At 40.6% G+C, this 25,872-nt stretch overlaps 1 protein-coding gene across 7 annotated transcripts in view; it reads left to right on the forward strand.

Moving 5' to 3' along the window:
* Nucleotides 1-25,872, forward strand: part of PPP3CA (protein phosphatase 3 catalytic subunit alpha) — a 288,298-nt gene that overhangs the window by 123,841 nt on the left and 138,585 nt on the right. For all 7 annotated transcript variants that reach the window (XM_074993513.1, XM_074993506.1, XM_074993507.1 and 4 more), the window contains exon 2: nt 1,537-1,737. In XM_074993513.1, coding sequence (XP_074849614.1) covers nt 1,629-1,737 — 109 coding nt within the window. In that variant the 5' untranslated portion in view covers nt 1,537-1,628. The remainder of the gene's footprint in view (nt 1-1,536; nt 1,738-25,872) is intronic.

Consider the following 25,872-nt stretch of genomic DNA (forward strand, 5'->3'; position numbering starts at 1 on the left):
CTGCCTGCACAGCTTGGGGCTGCCAGGGATGGCTCCTGCCCCTTCCCTCCCCACCCCCAGAAAGCTGAAGGACATGGGCTGCACCTTGCCCTTCTGTGCCGCTCTCTGGTCCTGCTGGGATGTTGCTGGACCAGAGTGTGCTAGTTTAGGAGGTACAATCTGTAGTCTGTTTATGTCCAGGCTGGATATGATTCAGTAAGTACGTGGAATTAGGTGGAAAGGAATTAAACTGAATTTATTTTATAATTTTTCATCATTAGCAACATAAGTTAGGAATTCTCAGTGTTCAGTTTTGTTGTAACTGAAAGGGTCTGACTTTTAACTTGTCCCTTTTTAATCCTGCAAAGGGGGTATCTTTTTGTGGGTATACTGATTGTTAAAATTTAAGTATGGAAGACTTGCTTTAACGTTTCTGGGTACTCCAGTGACTCCACACCCAAGTATCATCTTTATCAGAGAAGCAATTTCTGAAGAATATAGTCCTGTTGATGTAGCCAGTCTGAATAAGTTCGAAAGCTTCCATTCATTCGGAGCATCCATATAATCTGACCCACCCTCAGCAGTACTAAGAATCAAAATAACTACCCTGCAGCTGGCAAGACAGGAAGCCTCTAATACCACCCCAATTCAGCTGCTTTGGAAAAGGGTTGAGTGGGGTTAGTACCGCAACCTAATCCTGGAAACTGAAGGGTCACATGAGCATCTAACAACGGCTGCCATAAGGAGACTGAGAGCAAGGGCACCTGAAGTTTGCTCGAAAAATTAAACTTGATATAATGACCACACAGAGTGCTATCCATTACATCATTTCTGGGACAACCCATTTTATTTTTTACTTCCACTTTATCATTTTCCACATACCATGTTCCACGTCTTTGAGCTCCTTCACTGAGACAGACTCTGCTTGTGAGGACATTGTATGGCTTCCATGTAAACAATGATTTCTAACAGCCCATACAAAAAAGGATGGGATTTTTGAAAGGTATGCTGCCAGGGAGTAAAGAGAAGGGGCTGAATGTAAAGTTTTGTGGTCTAACCTAGCTGGATCTGTTTGTAGACGTGAAGTAAATACGTGAGATGTAGTATAATGTATATGAGAGCTTTCCAGGGAAAGGAGTGTTATGTCATGGTTCTGCAATACTACTGAAGCAATATTTAATTCCATCCCCTTCTCCCACAACAGCCCCTGTTTTTCACATTCTCTGCAGGCAGTGACTCATTTTTTTTCTTTACATTTTGAATCATGCAATGTAAAAATTAGGTCAATAGTGGTTTGTTTTTTTTTTTTAAATAAAAATATTTGAATAATAGCTTTTGGGCACATGTGCATGTTAAACAACTGTTAATTCGCCATCTTATGCCATAGCCACAAGCTATAAAGAAATAATAGAAGATTCATATAACTTAATACTGTGTATGTTCAGACTGGACTGATGGCCAACAGAATTTTGGAAGATTACCTTTTTTGAGACTAGTGGCTCTTTCCGAGGCAAGTGACCAGACATTTTTTTTTGTTTGTTTGTTTGTGATTTCCAGCTGTCCCATTTCCTCCAAGTCACCGGCTCACAGCTAAGGAAGTGTTTGATAATGACGGAAAACCCCGCGTGGATATCTTAAAGGCACATCTTATGAAGGAAGGGAGGCTGGAAGAGACTGTTGCTTTGAGAATAGTAACAGAGGGTGCATCAATTCTCCGTCAGGAAAAAAACTTGCTGGACATAGATGCCCCAGTCACAGGTAAGTGCCAGTTTTTAAATTGGAGCATCTAAACATATTGATTCATATATGTAACAGAGACTCAGATATGATTCAGATATGTACATCTCCCCTCGGAGTTTGCTCCACAAACTGCTCTCAGTACTTAATTTTGCATCTCTGAATTGACTGCCACAGGGGGCCTGATCCTAAGAGTTGAAGCGATCCTTAGCCCTCACTGATATATCAGGAAAGAAGCTTACAGGTGAAAAATTTTATTTCTAATGTATGGCGAAATATATGACTAAAAGTGTTTTTCTAAACCTCGTAAAGGATTTTAACTGCTTGTTTCACCACATGTTAATTCCACACATTTACAGATGGCCTTCACCACAGTACCACCATTCAAACTTAGTCAGTTTAGCTCCAAAGGAACGATGATGCTGTAGTGAAAGGAAACTTCATTATAAGTGTTTAGAGGAATAACAAATGAGCAAAAAGAAAAAAAGCTAGACGAATCTCCCCATTTTATTTGTGTAGGGAATTAATGAATTGTTCTGGTTAAGGAATCCAGTTTGCCCTTGGCTAGCAAACATTTCCACTCTCATTAATTCTCAGGAAATGCTTTGTGCCTTGGTTAGCCTTCTCTAATTGTCCCCCACTACTTACTGCATTCTGTGCATAAGAATTCAGATGCTTGCTTTTATTTTCTTTGTGTGTTTATTATGGTTTTTTACTTAATGTATGCCTTGCAAGCATACATTTGTTATGAGAACTTGGTGAATCTTTGGCATTAAACTTGATACACAGCTTAGAGAGTTAGTTATGGAGTTAGATTACTTCCTCCTGGTATGAAAACACACACACACACACACACACACACACACACACACACACACACACACGGAGGAAGTAATCTAACTCCATGACACACACACACTCTCTCTCTCACAAGCGCGCATGCGCACGCACGCACACACACATAGAGGGTTTTTTTTTTAAGGAGGCTGGAGGACTTGTTTGTTGTCTTGGTTTACTTTTTGTTTCTGGGAAGGTTGAGCTGAAGTGGAAAAAAATTACTTCCATTAAGGAAGAAAGGAAATCACTGAGATTCATGATTAGCATTTGTGTTGGCCACCAGATATGTGAACTAAGCAAGTGTATTTCATTGTTTTTAGAACGCCTATTCCTGAAGCCAATAACACAGAGTAGGATATTTCAGCATAAATAAAGTATAACATCATTTATCAAAGTGTTTTGTGAAATGTCAAAACAGAATTTAAGTTACTCTATATTTCCTTACTTGAGATGAGTCAATCATAATATGTTCTCTAACTCTCCTGGAAGGAAGGAGAGTTCCAGAGGTCATCCCATTGGAGGATGGAGGGGAGTCTTTAGTCCGTAGGTCTTCCCTGCAAAAGGGATAGGGCTTTGCAGTAGTTGAAATGGAGGAAGACAAATTCTGAAGGGATGCGGCTCTCTTCTGTAATTTCGGAGATTTGGAGAATCTGTTTCTTCCTTCACTATATTTAGGTCTTTCAGAGAGGTGGTAGGGTGTGCTGAGGAGTGGTTCTCTCTGTCATAGGCAATTATCCCCTTTTCCATTAGTGGCTGTGTCTATACTACCCCTCCCTTTCAGAAGGGGTATTTAAATGACACAGATCAGAACTGGTTGATGAGACACTATGAATATTCAGGAACTCATTAGCACAATGACAGCCAGTCACACTTCGAAAGTGCTGCTTTTGAAATGCAAACTGGCTGTGTAGATGTGGGCACTTTGAAATAAACTTCAGACTTTGAAATTCCCTTATTCACAATTCGTTTTTGTAGACATGGCCAGTGCGAAGCTTTTTTGGGGGTTAATTATTTTGAATAATTTAGTGATTTTTTTTTCCTTCATCCCGGATTAATCACTGGAGGTCTCAGCCCATTTAAACCTGTTGTTGCTTATCTGACTTCACAGCTCTTTTGACCATCAAATTTCTTTTCTTCTGGCAGTGCTACTGTATTTCTCAGTTTGGCTTATACCTGAAAGCTGACATGGTGAAGATTGAATGTGTATTAAAGTAATTCAGTAGTTCATATGCTCTTTGAACAAACTCAAGCTGTAAACAGAGACCTGGAATAGCAAAATTCATCACTAACAGAAGACAAAAATCTGGAAAGGAGGAAGAGAAAATCCTTGCATGATGCCCACTCTATTCTATAAAAACGAAGTGCACATGGTTTTCTAAAACAGCACACGTGCAACAAACTACATGAAGAAAATACACAATAATCAATTGTGTGGAAGTATATGGAATAAAGGAAACAATCCAAAAAATCCTCTTCTATGACAGAAGAGGTCCAAAGACTGATTTTTGGGAGGAGCAAAACAAAAAACCACCACCAAAACCCGTCCCCAACCTAGAAATCTAAAATAGAGGAGAGAGGAAAGAACATTTTAACGTGCAATAAAAAGCTTAGTGCAAACTGTCACATTCAAGATCCATAGCTAGGTACCCTTGGTTCTGGTGGGGCAGGATTGCAACCAGTTCACAGTCCTTCCCGTTTCATTAGCACCAGCACCCCAGATGTTCACAAAGGGTTTCTTTGTGCTGGCGGCCCAAATGAAATGTCATGGCTACAAGTCTTGCCAGACTTGGACAATGAGCTCCAAAGAGGCTCTTTCAACCAAGAGGTCAGGTCAATATCTTTGTCTTTGCTTCATCTCCTAGCAGCACAAGGTGTTGGGTGAGAAAAGAAAAATCCATTTTGACCAACACACAGAGGATAAACTTTACTGGAGTGACTTTGGACTCGCCTTCAGCAAAATCACTGGAGAAGGGTTTCAGTCAATGAGCTGTTTGATAACATAGGTTACTTACAGAAAAAGGCTAAGACAAAGTATGCCTTTCTCCTGGTCATGCCTCACGGTCTTCTCTATTTATGTGGCATATTTGCTAGACTTCATTTACACCTTCATCTACATCTAGACTTCCCAGGCTGACTCCTTTCCAGGTCAGGACCCCTACAAGTACAACACCATGATATTTCAGATGTAAATATGTGAAATCATAAAATTCACCTTTTAAAAAATCCTGTTACTGTGAACTTAACCAGAATGGACCTTGGATGTGGCAGAGCGCTATCTACATCCCGCCTTTTTTTTTTTCCCCCCAGGAAGGTCACATGTTTAGTTATTACTTTAGCCAGTAGGGGGAGCAAGATGAGAGCACTCATGGTGGATTCACTACATCCTCTTTTTCACAGGAAGTCTCTTTTTGCCTTTGTCCTAAGATTCTCCCTGTGACAAGGTACACTTATCTCTTGAGTACCTTCTGTTGGCTTGGTATGGTGTCAGTCTTTTCCCCAGTTCCTGGCATCTCCCATAAGCAGTTAACCTTGCTAGGTATGTCTTCATTGACTAGGGCCTCCAGAGATGCCTCACAATCAAAACTGAATGAACCTTTTCAAGGGGGTAGAAAAGCTGTTAACAAAACTCAGTAGGGTCTTCACTTCTGTTTCTGGGCCTTTTAAATCTAGTCCCTTTTCTGGAGCTATTTACATTAGTTGTTTCAGGTCTTGACTTGTTGATGGGGGTATCAGGCCCACCAGTCACCTACTGTGAGTTCCAATCCAGGGATCCTATATAAAACTGCCATGTACTACTGTCTCCAGTTTATTGTTGCTGTTCCCTGGGCTTTTCCCCATGGAGTGACTTTTCCTTTCATCTGTTAGCTCAGGGTTATGTTTGTGAGGTCCTTTCATTCCCAGAGTAAGTATAACTTTCCCAACATAATTCCTAGATCATTTCCTTTAGAAGAACATCCAACCTTGACTTTAAAATTGCCTGTGAAGAATAACCTGCCAGAGTGCTTAGTAAATTGTTCAAAGATGTCTCCTTAGTCCTTACATCAGAGGGATCTTAATAGAGCTATTCAGGGAGCAGGATTAGCTGATAATGAATATTTGCTATGTCTAAATCTCTTCTGTCCTAGTGGAGATAGCTTTAACTGCAGCTTTGTCCTGTACTCCAAGCTCTCTGAAATGCTAGGTTTCAGCAGCTGCATATGAAGAGATCAGATCTTTGGGTATGGGATGGTTATTGTGAAGTGTTAAATGAAAGAGGAAAGATTGCTTGATCAGCTCTTGTACTGTTTCCTCCACTCTCTGGGCAGACCTTTATGTGAGGTTTCTTCACTATACTCCATCCATGCTTCTGCAGCTCTCCTATTCATGTACCTCACCAACACCATCCAGATTAAGGTGGCTTACATGTATTTTTTTACAGGAATGTGAACACTTAGAATTTTCTTGCTCTTTAAAGGTAAAGCAAAATTTACAACCAATAAAACCATCTGCTACTGTCTTGATGCTCAACCACCCCAACACACTGTTAACCTCCTCAAGCAAACCTGTGTGTGGTTTGGAACACAGTGGAGTCCTGTGGATCTGTCACAGGGGAGTCTGGGTGCTAGTGCAGTGCAAAAATTAAATATTGTCTTCCTCAGTTGGCACATCAACGTACATCACAGCTATCTTAACTGGGGTCTGATTTGTTACTTACTCATGCATCTTGTTATGAATCTGCCTATGGAACAGGGCAGGGGTCAGCAACCTTTCTGAGACAGAGTGCCAAATTTTGACTTTTTGACCTCCTATGTATGGGCCAAGTGCTGGTGATTATATTTTAAAGTCACTAATAGTCCTGCTTACAACAGCTTCATTAAAGTGGTGGTTAGTAGCATTAGCTGGCCTTTTGTTAATGATCCACAGGCAGCATGGCTTTGAGGAAGCTCCTGACTGTATGGGGAACAACTGTATGCCCCGAGCGCTGATGAAAATTGGCTTACATGCCGCTCTTGGCACCTGAGACGGGTTGCTGACCCCCCGAAATAGGGTGTCTTTAGAGATGTGAATATTGATCTGCCTTTTAACTTAGCCTACAGCCACATTACCGCAAAAGATCGACCTGCTCAGGGTCAATCTTCTGTGGTTTAGTTTCATGCATATGTGAAACGGCATTTTCCAGGATCAGAGTCAACCCTGGAACTCCTCACAAGTGGTGAGGATAAAGGAAGTTTGATGGGAGAAATGCTCCCAGTGGCCTCCTTCCATGTAGATGGCCATAGCGGTTGACAGGTGATAAGTCGATTTTAGCTACGCAATTGGCGTAGCTAAAATTGTGTGTTAGTGGTCGACTGCTATGTTTAGTAGATACATATCTTGAGTGTAGTAACCCCTTTACTTCAGTGGAATCTGACTTGGTGCAAGAGGAGAATTAAATCATAGAATCATAGAACACTAGGACTGGAAGGGACCTCGAGAGGCCATCGAGTCCAGCCCCCTGCCCCAATGGAAGGACCAAGTACTGTCTAAACCATCCCTGATAGACATCTATCTAACACGTTCTTAAATATCTCCAGTGATGGAGATTCTACAACCTCCCCTGGCAATTTATTCCACTGTTTGACCACCCTGACAGTTAAGAACTTTTTCCTAATGTCCAACCTAAACCTCCCTTGCTGCAGTTTAAGCCCATTGCCTCTTGTTCTATCTTCAGAGGCCAAGAAGAACAAGTTTTCTCCCTCCTCCTTAAGACACCCTTTTAGAGACCTGAAAACCGCTATCATGTCTCCCCTCAATCTTCTCTTTTCCAAACTAAACAAGCCCAATTCTTTCAGCCTTTCTTCATAGGTCACATTCTCCAGACCTTTAATCATTCTTGTTGCTCCTTTCTGGACCCTCTCTAATTTCTCCACATCTTTCTTGAACTGTGGTGCCCAGAACTGGACACATGTTATGTCCTTTTCGCTTAAAATTGCCATTAAGGAATGTAGGATGGTAAGATTTGGTGACAATTTTGTGTACTGGTCTATGATTTTAAGGTTTTGCATGTATGGAGGGTGATAATGAAATCTAATTGAGGCTACATATGAGTTAACAGTGTGATTTTTTTTTTTCCCCTGCTTGCTTACACATGCTTGTGCTAACTTCACTGAGCTATCATGAGTATATGTAGTATAGCCAGAATACAGACATAGTTGTTTTTTTTTTGTTGTTGTTTTTTTTTAACCTTGGCATATACATGCACATGTTGTTCAGACAGGCTTGCACTCACTGTGGCCAAGTTGTGACAACCCTGCCACTCCTGTGGAGAGCTAGTGCAAAGATAAGTATCTGAGCACGGAGTATCACCCCCCCAGCTGATGGGCCAGATGTAGCCTGAGCATGGTGGAAATAATATTAATGCCTGCATTTGCTTCAGCACCAGGATAATGTGGAAATGTAGCCTTTTAATTGATAACTTCCTTATTTGTTAGTATTTTGTACTGCTGCTGTGAGAAAATACACTTGAACTACCAAAACTCTAAACTTGTGCGTGTGTGCATGCATATGTGTGTAAAACTAGAAACCCCGGCAGGCACTCAGTCCTTTGTTTATAGAATCACAAAAACTGGTGATTGAAAAAAACCTTCTCATGATGCCAGTACAGGATTACTCTTTGCTCTTCTGGGCATTCTAGTTTATGATGTGTGTGGATTTCTTTTATTTTTTTGTGCTGAGTTTTCTAGAAGCTCCTTTGGGAGATTATTCCATGGGCTGATAGACCCCATCATCTAGCTGTTCCACTTGTTTCTTCTCCCCCATTGTTCAATTTAATTTCATTGCTAGCATAAAAATAACTTATATCAACAAGCCTCCACTGCTGCAGGAGGTTAGAACTTCGGCAGAACTGAGAACTGCTAAACTGATCAACACTAAATCAAGTTGTTAAAAGCATTTGTGCACACATTACACTAAAAGCTAATCAAATTACATGAAAAGGTAGCATGCACTGAAATGATCTCTTGCAGCTAGGGAATTAAGCAAAGCAAACTCTCTTGCTCTGCTCTTTTGAATTTGCAGTAGCTATTGACTAATATACCACTGTAACACCGATATTTCAGTAGCATTACTTTCTGGGGACTTCTAAGCAATGCATAGTTTATTCACATAAGTGAATTGTCAGCAATGAGTTTGTAGTTTGTTTGCATTAACTTTTTCTTAGGTTTTTAATCCTTCTTTATTTCACACTTCAGTAATTGAAATTATTCTCCTGGTGGAGTACAGATACTGTTGAGATAGTTGAATGTCCAGAGCTCCTTGGTTGATGAAATATTTACTAACTTCCAGGAAAAAGATCCAATTCCAAAATTTAGTCATGAATATATAGTGTGTTTGGAGTATTTTGTTTTCCTCACGTTAGTTACATAATCACAGTTGTAACAAATTTCAGTCACTTGAGCATTAGTGTTACCTGCCTCACTTCTGAAGCCCAAAAATTAACTCAGAGAAAAATTATTCCCCTATTTTCCTTAACATAGTTTATTGTAATCTGGTCTTGTTCACATGGGCAAGTGATACTGTTATATCAATATAACTTCCCATTTTATCATTTATTCCAGTATTAAGATGACTGCTTCCCAAGGTGATGTAAATTAAACAAACAAAAAATAAAAGGGTGGCAGTGTGGGGGGAGCAGCAAAACTATGTCCCTTTATAGTCACACTTAAACTTACATTGGATAACTTTTCTGGCTAGGTAATCCCCAAGAGAAGCTTATGGTTCTGTCACAGTTCCGCCAAATTCCAGCACGTAACTCCCTATGGCTACCCACATTTTCCCTTACATCACTCCAATGCACAACTTTAACACTGACCTCAGAAAGAAAAGCATTTGGAGTTTTACACACGCGCGCGCGCATGTGCACACTTTAGAGATATGGTAGTTCAAGTGTATTTTCTTGCAGCCATACAAAATATTAACAAATAAGGAAATAATCAGTTGAAGGGCAACATTTCCACACGATCATGGTACTCAAGCAAATGCAGGCATTAATATTATTTCCCTCACACTCAGGCTACATCTGGCCCACCAGAACTCTTACAGGAAAAATATCTTGTTTCTACCTTTTGAACACCCAGAAGTCAGAGTTAAGTTTGTATATTTGATGTTGATTGCACAGCTATGTAAATAAGTAATTACCAGATTTTATATATTTGTAAGTTGGAGGAAGGAGTGGGAAGGGGGGGGTAGTGAAGAGTGTTGCATTGCATCTACCCTGCTTACACCGTTTATGATACCTGATGATGTTGCATTAAATATAACTGCTTGTGTAGTAAAGAAGCTGATTTCCCTGGCCTTTTTGAGAGTAATTGGAATTTAATAGTTTGCATAAAAACACAAGGATCTATCACTGTGTGTCAAAACACCAACCTAAAAGTAAAGATCTCAACATATAGCACAGTTTCTAGCAAATACTTCAATCACTTCTCACTATTTCTGTATTGTTTTTCCCCTGAATAAAACTATTGAGGACAGTCTTCCTAGGAAAAAAGAGAATCTAATATCTTAACAGCTGATGTAAACTAAGTTGAATATATTGTACAGAATATTTCTATAGCTGCTGAAGACTGATGCTGTTTCTACTGTTTTTCGTGCTGTACTGAAATATCAGAGTATGTGGCTATTGAATCATTTGTGGCTTCCTAAGGAGGTGAAGAAGGAAAGCAGCATGCATTTTAATTTTTTTTTCTTTTTCTCCATCTCTTCTCCAAACACTTCTTCTGTCAGTTCCAGATATGGAATGAAAATTGTCTGCCTAGACCCTCAGTAGGATAAAGTGATTATGTGTCTCAGTTTAATTGAGCTCACTTCACATATTAGCGTCTTCAGTATCGGAGATTCTGGCAAAGCTGATGTTTTCTTGTAGCTGATGCTTCAATCAGTCAGAATGCCAAGAGCAGATGTTGAAACCTGTGTTCCTTACAACTACCTCACTTGTTCCACCTTACAAATAATGTGTTGTCTTTGAAGTGAAAATGGTATAGTTGTATAAAATGAAGTGAAATGACTGGGTCTCTGTTACACAGTGCTGGAAGAGTGCTGCTTGATGAATTTTCACCAGAATGCTGTTTGGGTCCCTTGTGTTTATTTCCTTTTGTCTAAGTAGGTTGCAACACCTTAGCCTGTCTTTGTGAGCCAAAGGTAGGTTGGTTACATCTTTAAAGAAATTGGACCCTTCAGCCCAGTTACCCTTGGGACCAGTGCTAAACTCTCTATTTCCTAGTTGCTTATGCAGCCGCTTTTCCAGATCTTCAGCCTATGGGTGCTACAGTTCAGAATTTGCCTTTTCTGTGGCATGTAGTAATTGCAAACAGAGGAATGCTCTGCAAAGGTAAACAAATCTTTCCTTTACATGGTGCAAGAAGTACACAGATTTGGACAAAATAACATAACGCCAGTATTAATTTCCTGCCTCAGTTTCTTCACTACTTGTTTGTGCTCTTTGCACTTAGGTCAGTGCCTTCTAAGTTAGGAATTCAGCATCTCACCCTTCACAGGACATGTCCAGATTCTGTTTTTCTCTAACTGTGGCATTGGCCAAAGAAAAACAGGCCCCCTCTGCTACAAAAAAGAACGCCCTCCTTTTTTTTTTTAACCTTTTCAGGCTTTCTTTATCTTTCAGAATCCCTTGGAGTTCTTCCCAACTCTGAGTGAGTGTGTGTGCGCATGCATGCTTTTTTTTTTAATGGACTCAGTGTTAATACCCAATTTCTTTATTGTGTTGAGGGATTTTCAGCTCCCCAAACCTGAGCAGAGCAGAGAAATTGGGGAAAACTGCTTTTGCTTAAGGCATGGCTATCCCATCATTTCAACATGCTGTTATTTGAATGGCAGCCGTCGTTTAACAAGCCTCCACTGTCCTTGGTCTGGGAGACTCTTGAGAGCCCTGACAGCATATGGCTAACTCCACATAACACAGAGACATGCTGTGATACAGCAGTTTTATAGGATCCCCAAATTGTCACAGCTTCACACTCTATTTAAAAATGAAACTAGGATTTATGTGACGCAGCTCTAGATCATCTCTAGAGTGGAGGATGAGAGATGAGCTGGTCTGAAGTAGTAGAAGTATGTGAAGTGGTGAAGCCTGAAGTAGCTGAAAATGCACATTCTGCACAGATCTAGAATTACTGTCCGTGATTCCATTTGTCTTCATTTTTATTTTTAATTTAAGGATATTTTAATCTTCAATGGAAATCGAGTCGTTTAAATTCTACTTTCTCTAGTTCTGAGTGAAAGAATTATTTAAATGGACATGAAACAGGAGAGACAAAAATCTGTGTTCAGATTCCTACAGCACAGTCTTTGCGGGTGTGGAACAGTTCCAGAAAGATTGGCAAATGATAACAAAAAAGGAAGTGCAAAGAAGAAATTCCCGATTTTGTGTAGAACTTGTGCAGATACAATTCATGTTCATCGAATGTCAATAAATATTCCTGTGCAAATGCTAAGTTATCACCAGAGGTCACTCATCAGTCTTATAAAGCCCTAGTAGACTGAAGTCTTTCCAGTCCTTCTAGTACTTAATGAGTCTGGGAACAAGCCTTGGAAAAACCAGCAGTCCTGATGATCTCATGAAGGGATGAACAGAGTTCTAATTTTGGGTTTTTCCTGAGTAGATCCTGCCAACTCTTTTAATTTGTGTTGGGATATGTCAAACAGCGGAGATTTGTGTGTGTGGGGGTGGGTGTGTGCGAGTGTGTGGCTGTTGATTATAGCAGAGTTCTGGAAGAAATGGAAGAGAGAAACAGTCAGAAAAGGCTAAAGGATATTGTGGCTTTACTATGTCTTCATTGTTTCAAATACACAGACCAAGTATTGGAGGGGTAGCCGTGTTAGTCTGGATCTGTAACAGCAATGAAGGGTCCTGTGGCACCTTATAGACTAACAGAAAAGTTTTGAGCATGAGCTTTCATGAGCACAGACTCACTTCATCAGATGCTGATCTTGGAAATCTGCAGGGCCAGGTATAAATATGTTACATTCACTGTCACTTTCAGGGTAACAGCACTTGCATTCCTCTTCCACTGTCCCTTGAGGGCACAGACTTAAAATTTCCCAGTTCTCGGCCATCACTTTTCGTGGGCGGAGATTTAAGTCTCACTCCCCATTGCCAAGAGGTTTTAAGGTGGCAGAGCTTCCTGTGATATGCCAGCAAGTCAGTCTGCCTAAAAGGCCACCACCTGTGCTTTGCTTTATATCCAAAGGCTCTGAACAGTGTATTTAAAAGCTACAATATAGGCTTTTTAAAGTAAGCATTTAATTTTCACCTAAAAATCTCTCATAGAAAATGTAAAAATCAATACATTTTCCTGTACACATGCTTAATTATCAGCAGAGGTCACTCATCAGCCTTATAAACCCCAGAGGAGACTAAAATCTTTGCAATCATGCAAAGATTCACGCTCTCCTTGCAGGATGGCCTTAGAGTAAATGGGCCACCTGTGATCTTGCATTTTGATGCCTCAGCCCCTGCTGCATTATCGGATTCTTTGCTGCCCTCTCCCATTGTTTTGAGTTCCATTTTGTGGCCTGGCACCCCAAATTTGTCCCCTTTCTTGCCTCATGACCCCTGCTTCCTTTTGACCACAGTGCCCTGAGCAGTTGCCCTGCCATAAGGCTGGCCTTTAGCTTCTTGTGGAAAAAAAAAATCCTGTTCGTCTACTGGATCAGAAAGGAGAGCCATGAGTCATTTACACTCAGGCTGTTTAGCCTGAAGTCTTTATCTTTGTCTCCTGGTCTCTGGTAACCCAGTCTAAATGCGTGAGCCTTTCCAGGAGGTGATACCTCTCTGGAAGTAGGACATCTGGCAACCCTACTCTGTACCCACAGTGGCAGACTGGTCAGCAAGTGTCTTCTTTTAACTTGAAGTTGGAAATTGTATTTATATCCATGGCCCAACATATCTGAGCCCAAGGTCCTGCCAAGGCAGAAGGCCTGTCATGGATGTGAGGCAGTGGTGGTTGCAAAGAGGAGACTACGGCTATATCTCAGGCACCGCTACTTCCAGTCAGCGGAAAGAGGCAAGGTCTGTCATCGCTGTGGGTGTGTGTATCTCAGGTAATACTGGAAGTGGCTTGAAGGAGGCTGTGGAAGAAAGGATTTATTTTGTGTAATGGGAGTAGTCTTCCTTTCGCTCCCTCAAAGATCCCATCTCTCCAGGTGTTAACACCACAGACATTATAGGGCCTATTCCTTGAGCTGATAAATATTTATCCAGCTCAGTCTTCCATAGTTTATCCAGAGAAAACAATATTTTCTGTTTTCCAGAATATAAAGTTCTATGTAGTGTTTCCTCTGGTTTGAATGAAAAAGAGCATTCTACAGTTCAAAACAATCTCTCTAATTAGATTAAAAATTCTAATTTAATATTTTAGAACTGGCAATAAACTCAGGCAGAGCTGTGCTGTTTAAACTCAAGACACCGAGCATCAGAATTCCTTATGCTAATTACAGGTACATTTTTACGCTTGCAGTTAGTTTCAGAAAATTGTCATGAATGTCACCCCCAAAGGGTTCTGAAGATAGTGAGCTCTATTTACACTGATAAAAAATGTCAAGACAGATAACATCCTGTAGACCACTGCTGTGGTTGTTGGTGGGACATTAAATTATTGAATGATAATTATAGTTTCAAAAACATTTGCAGCACTGTTTCCAGAACCACTTCTGTGCATTGGTTGTTACCTTTGTCTTCAGCAAAACTTGCAGGGTGAAAATCAACTAAGGTTTGTGCACCACTAGTAGAAGTCTTGATACCCTTGTGGGGGGAGGAAAATATTTTTTTTCCAATTTTCACTTTGATTATTTGATTTTCATTACTAATCTTGGTACATATTATGCTATTTAAAAATAAACACACTACATGCTGTTGTGTTATACTTTTTGCTGAAGAGGTGCAAGGAAGTAGAGTGCAAAGTAGTGTGTGTTTTTCCCTGCAACTCTGCAAGTGCAAGGAGGTAGAAGTGCAAAGTAGTGTGTGTTTTTCCCCACAACTGTGTGACCACATCATGTTGACCTTCTGATGTGTATTTTGTCACCACTCTACTTCATTCTACAAAATCACTCTTTTGAGCTGTTGTATAAAACCTCCACACAGTCCCGTACAATGCAGATGTAAGTCCTGTAAGTTTCTGTAAGCTTTGTTTTCTAGCGGCTGCTAGGTCTGTATTAAGTAGTATAAGTTAATAAGGAATAGTTCATAGATACCATATGTCAGTAAGAAATCCTGGCTGTTAGAAAGTTGTGTGTCTGCAATTTCATTTAGAGGTACGAATGAGCGTGTGCGCAATGGAGTGTGTGTGTGTGTGTGTGTGTGTGTGAGAGAGAGAGAGAGAGAGAGAGAGAGAGATGGAATCAGTCCCTGAAGCCAGCATGTCTGGGCAACCAGATGCCAGCAGTAGCCTGCTGGCCAGAGAATAGTAGGAGCTGAGCCCTGCAAAAGACCTACACGAGAAAGAGGGAGAGGCCAGTGAAGAGGAAATCAGTCATATTTGCTGTTAGCTGATGACTCATGGTCCTACAGAGTCCTGGAACAGTGTGACAGGATCATTGTTATATAAAAGATGGGTGGAAAGCTTTAGGAGTGCTTTTGCTTCTTGCCATCACCTCTCTGCAGGAGTAAGTCAGGTTGGCTAGGGAGGTAGGAGTGGCCCAGGCCGCCTCCCTCTTCCCGAGTATGGATGGTACTGACTGCTCCTGAGTATTACGGCTGACAAAGGCGTCAGTCAGCTGCCCCAGGTTCATGACTGCAGCCAGACATACTGGACCTGCTCCGCCTTGGCTTCCTCCACTGTCACTATGCAACTCTTCACCTAAGTGAGTTCACCTGTGTAAGTGTATGAAAGCTGAAGGGTATGAGTGTGTGTAGGTGGGTGCTTGAAAGCTAGTTCCCCTTTTTCCTTTAATCCAATAGTGGCATTTGAGAAAATACATGCGTGTAACCTGCAGTGGTCTCTAGTGGAATTAGGGTAGCATGATCTAGGAGCAAACCTTTAATTTTTCAGATTGTGCAGACTAGCAATTTTTCTAATCCCCTGGGATTCGACAGGTTTCTGCACTCCAGGGGGCACTCAACATTTTTATTAATAGTGCTGATGTTTTCTGTGATGTTTTCTGTTTGCTTCATTGTTCTCCCAAAGTAGATAACCCAGTGACATGATACATTGATTCTAGCTATTGTTTTACGAGCCCTTATATTAAAAATGGAATTCTGTCTCTTATTCTCAGTTCACATGAAGGCAAAAGATGTTGCAAAGGGCCCTCTAGGTAAAGTCCAAAGAAGGTACACCTTCGTTCCTTGCAGAGGTTTTCCCACAACAGTTATTCAATTTGAATGACAGTCAACTTTGGCCCAAATCTGAATAAATATATGTCAAGGCTTCTAAATTATTTTATTTCATGAGGAAAAAACATGTAAAGTTTAGTTATTACATGTGGAAAATTCTTTGCAGTATTGGCCAGAATACTCGTCCAAATTTTAAAACAGATTTGCTCCAACAGCAAGAATGCTGTTTTATGTACTTATTTTCAGCAGATTTCTTAATGAACATTGTTACTGGCAGAAAAGCCTTGAGAAACTCCCCATTAGACTCTGACAAAGGCTCATATCCCCCTGTCTGATCTGACTTTTTTTTTCCTCTTTTGATAAGTACTGTTGATACTGGGCCATTTCCACCTTGCTGAATAGACCTTGTCAGCTCTGGCCCTTTCTCTTACTGGGACCCCACTCTTTAAATTATTCCTCTGAAACCACCCCCCCGACTCATGCATCTGATGAAGTGGGTCTTTGCCCACAAAAGCTTATGTTCCAAAATATCTGTTAGTCTATAAGGTGCCACAAAACTTCTTGTTGTCCTTGAGAAACTGTGACCTTTTTAGACAATCTATTCAAGAAAACAAACAGAACTGATTTTGATTTACACTTTGGTCATCTGATACTAAAAATTCCATTTATCCAAAGAACAGACATGTGCCATGTGAATTTCGCATCTTGTCAAAACCGATTTAATTATAAATGCAAATTTCTCATGAATGAACTGCTGACTAGGTGCCTTTACAGGAATTATTCAGCAAATAATGCCCAATAACAAATACATTTAGGAAAGTAACTGGGAACAATTCCCAATCAGAAAAGTACGTGAAATTTAAGTAAATTATTTGCTATGACTTCCTCTCGGAAGATTTATTAATGAAGCTAATTTTAAAGTTGCTTTTGATATGGAAATACTATAAAGGTCCATTTCAGCTGCATCATTTCTCATGCATTTTTTTCTACATTGTTTATCGGTCCCCAACAAATAAGGTATTGAATTTCAGGACAGTGTCACAATTGCAGGCACTTCAAGAGTAGACTGATGGCTTTACTGAAATCAGCCCAGTGTTTTGTGATGTGCCAGTTTAGGAATAGAGGTTGAACCTCTCTTCTCTGGCACCCTCGGGGCCTGACTGGTGCCATATGAGAGAATTTGCTGGCAGGAGGTCAATATTTTCTAAGCACATTATCAGCACATCCGCTGCTTCCTGGGCTCTTAGAAGACATCAAGGGATAAATTACAGCTAAATAACAGCACAGAACCTTGAGAGCCGCAACTGGTAGCTGTAAACAAACTTTATGGACCACAGGAAACTTGGTCACACCCATTGTAAGTAGTCATCCAGCTAACTAAAATCATGCTGGATTACAGAGTTTGCCGGATGAGCGTTCCAGATTAGAGAGGTTCAACCTGTAGTTACATTTCCATTCTGCTTGGTTTTCCCTCTGTCACAGACCATGATGGCTAAAAAAAATCAGGATTTTCTAGTACAATAAAATATGAAAACTAGAGTTACTTTTTCACATTTTTTTAAGAGTCAGACTTAAAATAAATCCATTTAGTATCTTATACAATTAAAAATAGACAGTCATGGCAAAGCTTTCACTTTATGTTGAAGATAATTTCATGCCAAAGGTAGGCAAAGTGAGGTTATGTTCTTAAAACTCAGGCTGTGTGTACTGACCAATTTTGTTGGTATAATGTGTTACTTGGGGCGTGAAAAAACATACTCCTGCATGACATAAGATAAATGAGCAGATGCACGGATGCAGGCAGTACTTCTCCCCTAAACATAACTACTGCCATTCATGAAGGTGGTTTAATTATGCCAGTGGGAGAGATCTCTTCTGTTCTCACATAATGATTGCCTGGGTGGTCAACACCACATCTTTGATAATATATCTGTGCCACTTTAAGCTCGCTAGTGTATACATGGCCTTGGACATCTTACCTGGAGGCAAAGTTTCTATAATAGAAGTACTTCTAAAATAAAAATAATTCATTTAAAAATGCCAATTACTGTAAATGAGCCTACTTACTAAAAATCTTCCTTATTATGAGGGTAAGGTGGGAACAAAATGTGAGTCTACATATCAAGCCACACCTGTCTTCTGATTCTAATAAAACGATCATAACAATCTTGAAATATGGTTTTTATATATTTACACACAGCTTTGCTGATTGTCAGAAGGTTGTAAACTGCTGAAATCACTTTCAGAAGTACATGACTTTTTGTACTGAATAAGATGCCTACTTCTGGAAGTAGATTGGCTAATTACAGTGGAAAAAATTCTTTTTCAAATATGCTTCAAGAGGTTATTCGTAGTAAAAACCTCTTTCTATATTTGAGGTTAAGCATCCATGCGCTCTTAAACTAATATAAATTAAGCAACACGTTTAATGTCTCTGGATATTGGTCTGATTAAAAGCAGAGAGAGCCAGACGATCTTTTACATGGATTTTTTTTGGTTGCTTTTTATTCTAAAGTGCGCTAACTTATTGCATGTTACTTGGTCCATTTAGACCAGAAGTTCCGAGGTATATTTTAAGTAGCAAAACATGAAAATGCACGAGAGAACTTCTAGTGTACGCTGCCAGGGTCCACACACCAACTAATATGCAGTAAGACTCTGAGCTTTAGAAATTAGCCCTCTTGCCTCCCTTTTCTCTCTCGCTCTCCTCCTGCACAGGAGTGCAATACCAGGCTGTGTAGATGTGGGCAGTGGCTGTAATACGCAAAGGGAGGCAATGCTTCCACTGGGTCTTAGTGTTCAACTCCTCTCCTCTTTTTACATCTATACACAGCAATCTGTTGCAGCTTGTCGACTGGTGACTCTTCCCCCAGAGTGGATCTCTTAACTCAAAAGTGAAAAGCCTTCCAGCTTGCCAGACCTATTAGGGTAACATAGAACCTACAAAAGAGCCATTAAGTGGTAAATGAAGCCATTAAATGAAACTCTGAATTTACTGTCAAAAGCAGTTGTGCATTACTATGTCTACAGGACCTTAATTTAAAATTTGCTTTAACTATTTCATCAGTTTGTGGTTGAAGATTATAAAATCACATTTCTAAAAAAAACCTCGCGTAGCTATTTAGATGCACAATCTGAGTATTCAGCATTGGTCTTAAATACTTGGAACTTAAGACAAAGTTTAAATAGACTCTCCAGAAGGCCACCTTTATCTGCATATGCATTTTAATTTGTATTACTTTAATACAAACGTTTGCTTCCAAAGTCTCCCTGTCCTTTTTATCCATCCCTACTCTCTCTTCTTGCCCCTGTGGAAGAGAGCCCTTAAGGGGACAACATTTCTTTTCTTCCAGATACAGTAAAAGCTCTATTATCTTGCACCCATGGAGAAGTGGGGGTGCAGGATAATCAAATGTTCCAGATGTTGGAGTGGTGCTGCTGGTCCCATTCCATGGGCCCCACTGCCACCAGCTGGGTAGCCAACCCCAGGGCAGCAGCCCCACGGCATGCTGGTTAACACAACATGCTGGTTATCCACGGGCTGTATAACTGAGCTCTTCCTGTGGATGGGCAAGTAAGTTTGTTTTACTTCTGACTATTTGATGAACTATTGTTAAGAGAAATCTCAACCAAAATCTGTAACTTACTAAGATATAAAATTCTTTCTTTATCTGCCTAAAATCTTTGGAAACCTATTTTTACATAACAGTAACATTTCATAAATATATCTTGTTATGAAATTCATACAAAATAAATTAGTATTCCTTTTTTCTAAAAGCAAGGAACTTGGTTATGAACACAAAACAGCTCTGACTGATTAATTTAAAATAACATTTTTGTTTCATGGATTTTAAATATATAGTAATCTCGAATGATTATGAAGGGTTGAGAGTACATTTAAAATATGAGATCAGTTCAGAAATACTGATGAAGGAAAACTTAAAACAGATAAGGGATGAATCATGTATGTATTCTATAATATTTCCATATTCTGTAACACTCTTGTATTCATCAGGACAACTAGCTTCTCCTAACCACAAAGTTTTGGAAATAAATCTCTGACAAACATCGGAGTATATCAAAAAAACCTGTGACTTTTATTCCCATATTTGTATTCCCATATTTAGTGCCTTTTAATTAGGTACCTTCTGCTTGTCTAGTCTTCACAATTTTGTGTAGAGTGGAAAACATGCTCTACTTCCTTTAGCAAGAAATTTTAGAAGTGTTTTTTTTTTTTTTTTCTCCAAATGTTATTTGCTACATTGGAGTTTAGGGGTTTGACTGACATGGGTGAGGAGAAAGAAGAGGGAGAAGGGGTGAGGCAGAACAGAAGTGGAGTATGGGCAGGGCTACCAGCTGGTGAGCTTGTCTCTCCAGGCAGCAGTTTCACTCACTGCCTGTGTGTAGACAAGTTCTTAAATGGAAATATATTGCTAATGAGGATTTCTTCGTTACACAGAAAATCTTCATCGAAAGCTGCTTCCCGAGAGCTGCATTGAGAAGCATCAGTCTTTCTACGTTTTACGAACTAAAGATGCCAGCTGGCAGTATGCACATTGCTACATTTATTTCTGATGTAGCGGCTGTCAGAGCCGCATACGCTTTAGCTCTACAAGAGCAGGAGTTCCCATGCAAGAACACTGGCATAGAGATTTCCAGCTGTTACTGAGATAAACCTCTGTGTGAATCAGTCACATATATCCACACAATGAAGTGAATCAGGTATTATTAAAACCTGACTTTTTTGTAAATAACATGAAGTTTATTTTAAAGGCAACCTGTAGAGGTATTAGAGAACGCAGTAAAAATAAGCAGTGTTTCTTCTCTCATTGAAAAAGTCAACATTCAGAATTCTCATCTTGTATAAATTTCCTTCTGTTTTTAACAACTTTTTCCTTTTGTGGCTCTGTCTGTCTCTCTCTCATCAGCAATATTAAGTTGCATCTGATGAGATGGGTCTTTGCCCACGAAAGCTCATGCTCCAAAATATCTGTTAGTCTATAAGGTGCCACAGGACTTCTTCTTGTTCTCGAAGATACAGACTAACACGGCTACCTCTCTGATACTTGTCTCATCTTCCTGGTTTTTCTTGAAGAACTGCTGGGGCATGGGTGTCTGAGCTTATTTGTTGTGGGCTATAATGCCTTAATTTAATGATGACATAGATTAGTTTTTAGAGATTAGTGGGTGATGGCAGAGAGTTTTAAGCAGGTAGAAAAAAATCTTTCCTCACCAAAATGATCATTTTTTAACCTTTCTGTTATGATATCTGTTTGTTAGCGTGTGACTACTTTTACTTGCAGCTTTTCCCTCCAAGGCAGAATTTTGCTCAGTCACTGCAATTTGTCCACCATAATTAAACTACAATGTTGTTTTTCTTCTTCACACCCACTGTTAAAACACTTATCCTTGCCTTGGTCATTTAATATTACAACTACGTGTTGAACCTTTCTAGTGTGTCACCTTCGGGATCTGACTGGTGCCTCATGAGAGAATTTGCCAGAAAACTGGCACATTACCAACACTTCCACTGCTTACTGGCTCTTAGAAGACATTTGGGGTAAATTAGAGCTAAATAACAGCACAGACCACTGAGAGCCAGGACTGGTGGCTGGAAACAAACTTTATGGGTCCTTGAGAAACTTGGCCACACTTATTGTAAGTGGACATCCAGCTAATTAAAATCATGCTGGATGATGGATATTGCCGGATAAGAGAGGGCCAGATTAGAGAGGTTCAGCCTGTACTGTATGCTCCTTGTCTATACATAACTTCTTATATTGTAGGTCTGTCCAAAATGACACTGCTAAGCTCACCTGCTGTTTCAGCCATATCCTCTTCCTCCTTGGTTAAGTCATTTCTGCGTCAACCACTGTTCAGACACATGGATTTTAAACTCCTTATCTTTCCTTCAAGGATCTATATTATTCCACTTGCATTTCTGCTCTTATCTTATCACACAGTTGTCCATGTTGTTCAGCATAGATTCTTGGCTACTGATTTTGGGCCCCTACCAAGTCACAAAGTCAATGGAAATCTTATTTTGTGACTGCACTTCAAATTTGTTTCAGGATCTTTATCATCTTCCCTGTTCTTTCTTCAGTGCCTTCGTTTGTTATGACCCATGTGCTTGGATCAGCCTCCTAGTCTCCTCACACTATGTGATCCTGCTCTCCTTCTGACCCTTATCTTTTCACAAATTCTTTGTTCTGTCATCTGCATTAAAAATTAAGCAGATGCAAAGAGTTGCCACACAGTGGTGTCAGACAGAGCTACATGTTTTTCTCCCCAGGTGAAGTAGGAGTAGGAAATGACTATGCTTCATCGGTAAGTCCAGATGTTATACTCTACTCCACTCACATACCTTGTTTTGTCTTAATGCTTTGTTATTCTGAGCTGTTGTGTCTTTTGACATATTATCTGAGGTTGTAAGATCCTTGCTGCACAGGTCTTGCATTTAGAAGTGTTTGATAAAGTATTGCCTATGCTTTTACAGTATGACCCTCTGTATAATGAGTGATCACATCAAGAAAATTCTAGATCAATCATTGTGGCAGGTGGTTGCTTTAGCAAGGCAAATTATAGTCAATAGTTAATGATTTTTTGTATCCTTACCAAAAATCAGGCAGATGCCCCACAGGCAATATATGACCAATTATATTACACTATGTATCGTTCACAATTTTTAAGTTTGCACCATTTAAATATTTCAGATACTTCTGAGCACAACCTTTTGCAAAATTAATGTCTCCTGGACTATAGAGCTCATGCCTTACATACCATTTGCTCTTTAGGGGAAAAAAGGCATCCTCCTAAAAGGCTTCTCTCTACATAAAGGAAAGGGAGTTAGTCTTAAATAAAAGTGACACAATTTCCAGTCTGACAGTCAGATCTGGAGTCTGGAGAAATTTACAGAAACTATTTAAACAAACAAGCAAACAAAAGAAAAAAACAGTTGCTAAGAGTAGAACGTGTGGTCTGGTATGTTGTAGCTGTATTTTAGATTTACTATCCACTTAGTGACACAGATAACCATTTTGCAATGTGGACATGAACATGGCATCCGCTTGCACAGAACATCCACTATGCTTGATCTCAAAGCACATAACTAATACGTGATACTGTGATGGACATTATGAACCTCTGATACATGTGCTTAGAGAATCTTGTAATTAACACACCACATTCCCATTGTCCTGCTTTATGGCTCTAATTAGATGCTGAGGGAATTACAGCAGGAAATAGGAACAGTTTCCTCCTGTTACCCTTTAAATAATTTTTCATTTCCAATTAAAATAAATTACATCTGCTACCAGTAGAGACCGCTCCGTATCGTGCTTGTGTCATTTGAGAACAGGAACAGAAAGCCTCAAAAAAGGGAGTCCAATTTTTTAAAAGTTTGAGACAAAAAGCAAAACAATTGTGCAATGACAAGCAATAGGAACCCAACATTTAATTTGATTCTGTGACTTAATTATTTTTTGTCCAGTCATTTTTATTGCATTTTGGGTAACTGCAGAACACAGCTACTTGTGTGATTTTAATTCAGAGTTCAAGTGTTTTATCTTATAAAGCTATGTATTGTAATTTGACATTTGCTTTAAGATTAAAGTTGTAGGTTAGTATGTTTTAAATAAACTGATAGTCTTAAATTGTTTTGCAAAGAGGTAAGATGGTTTAAAAGCATACAGAGGCACTTTTGTCTGGCAGCATCTGTAATCCAGCATGATTTCAGTTAACTGGACAGTCGCTTATCATGGGTGTGATCAAGTTTCCTGTGGTCCCATAAAGTTCATTTATTGCCACCAGGCCTGGGTCTCAGTGTATTGTGGTGGTGGTTAGTTTTTTTAACTTGCCTCTAAATGTCTTCTGAGAGCCCAGTAAGCAGTGGAAATGTTTGGTAGTGTTGGTAGACAATATTGACCTCCCATGGTCTGGCAAATTCTCTCCTTCAGTCCCAGTCAGGGTCAGAGGATGCCAGACTAGAGAGGTTTGACCTGTAATATCATGCAGTTTGCCTGCCTTTTCATGGTGACACATGTTCCCTTGTGTCCTCCAAGGAAACATTGCTTGCAGCATTACATATGGATCTGGAATTAAAGGTTGTAAATCCATCCCATTCTACTGTAATACTACAGGGGGCATGTCAACTAAACAAGAATATTTGTCAGGTAAAATGAATCATTTACTCGTAATGTGGACTATTTCAGTTAGACAACACGTGGTTGAAATGATACCTACAGGATGCAGTGTGGTGTTCTCCAAGTGTACCTTATTGTGGGTATTTTATTTCCTTAAAGTAGAAGTGGGCAGCGTAGGTGGACAAACCAAGATGACAAATAGGATTAGACACGGATACTAGAAAATTAAATTCAGTAATTTTGTGAGCTTTCCACAGTTCTCACCACTTTCCGAAGGTGTTATGACTGTGTCCTGCTACTTTGTTAGCCCAGACACACAGAAAATGTATCTGTTTATTTAGCAAACACTGAACATTCTTCGAGTGTCCCCGTGGGTGCTCCACAATAGGTGTCGGGCTCGCCTGGAGCCGCAGATCGGAAATCTTCCAGCAGTTTCTCCTGGATCGCGCATGCGCCGGCGCGCGCCGCTCCCTTGCGCGTCCCCGGCCACGTGCGCGATCCGGTCCCCGCCAGTTCCTTCTCAACCGCCATCGGCTGCAGACGGAATCCACTCAGGCTACGGCCAGAGTCAGATTAGACAGTGTTTCTACGTGTAAATTGTTGTTTGCTTTTAAAAAAAAAAAAAAAAGAAGAAGGCGGGGGGGAAGAAAGGACAAAGAGAATATCCAAAAGAAAAAAAAAATGAGAGAGAGGAGCAGAAAAGAAGAGTGGACGTGAAGGCCGCCCGTTGCCTTGCAGGCCGGGGTCCGCGATTCGGGGAAACAGGCACGGATTAGGTGCTAAGTGCCCTATTAACAGTAAAAGACTCACCGCGATGGCTTCTTCAGGCTTTAAAAAGTGTGAGTCCTGCCATGAAGCTATGCCGGCCTCCGATGGGCATAGTGAGTACATCCGATGCCTGGGGGAATCACACGTTACCCAGAAGCACAGTGCTAAGCTCACAGCCAGGGCCAGGAAAGACAAAGAAATGTGTCTCCCCAGCTCAATCCCTGCCGGCGGTTTCAGCGAGCGTGACGGGCGGATAAGAAGTACTTCGTCCCGGCAAGGGGCATGAAGTTCCTCTTCAGTCACCCACAACCGAACTCATTGGTGGTCGAATCGTCCCAGCAGAGGTCAAAGACTTCTCAGCACAAATCGGGGGGGATTGGACAAAGATGCCAAGAAGCTAGAGCTGTTCGGCAGGAAGGTATATTCCTCTTCCACCCTGCTATTGAGAGTGGCAAATTATGCGGCACACCTTGCGAACCATAACTTTGAGAATTACTCCAGGCTTAATTCTCTCATGGATTCACTTCCGGAAGATAAGAAGCTGGTGTTAAAGGCAATTGTGCAAGAGGGCTGCGCAGCTTCGAGGACGGGAGTCCAGATCGCCCTGGATGTGGCACATACGGCGGCACGCTCAACGGCTACAGCAGTGGTCATGCATAGAGAATCCTGGCTCCAGACATCGGGCATCCCGAGGGATCTACAGGCGAAGATTGTGGATCTTCCCTTCGACACGCAAAAGTTGTTTGCAGACTCAACCGACTCGGTCCTCCACTCCAGTAAGGACTCGAGAGCTACACTTAGAACCCTGGGTATTTATACCCCTCCATATAGGAAGAAAAGATACTACCCTCAGCAAAGACGCTACCCGTACCAACCACAGTGTGCGCAGTATCAACGGGGCTGCGACCAAGGGCGACAGCAGCAGCAGCGACAGTACAGAACTCCCAGGCGACGTTCCCAACAAAGCCGTACACCCTCGGGACAGGCCCAAAGGCAACAAGTTTGACGGGCATGTTGAGGGCTGCACTCTCACTACCATCATGCAATGCCACTCTCATCTCATGTTCCATCATCGCCTCAGACCGTTTCACTCCCAATGGCAAAAGA

The sequence above is a fragment of the Carettochelys insculpta genome, chromosome 4 (assembly GCF_033958435.1).
Source record: "Carettochelys insculpta isolate YL-2023 chromosome 4, ASM3395843v1, whole genome shotgun sequence".
In the NCBI taxonomy this organism is placed as follows: domain Eukaryota; kingdom Metazoa; phylum Chordata; order Testudines; family Carettochelyidae; genus Carettochelys; species Carettochelys insculpta.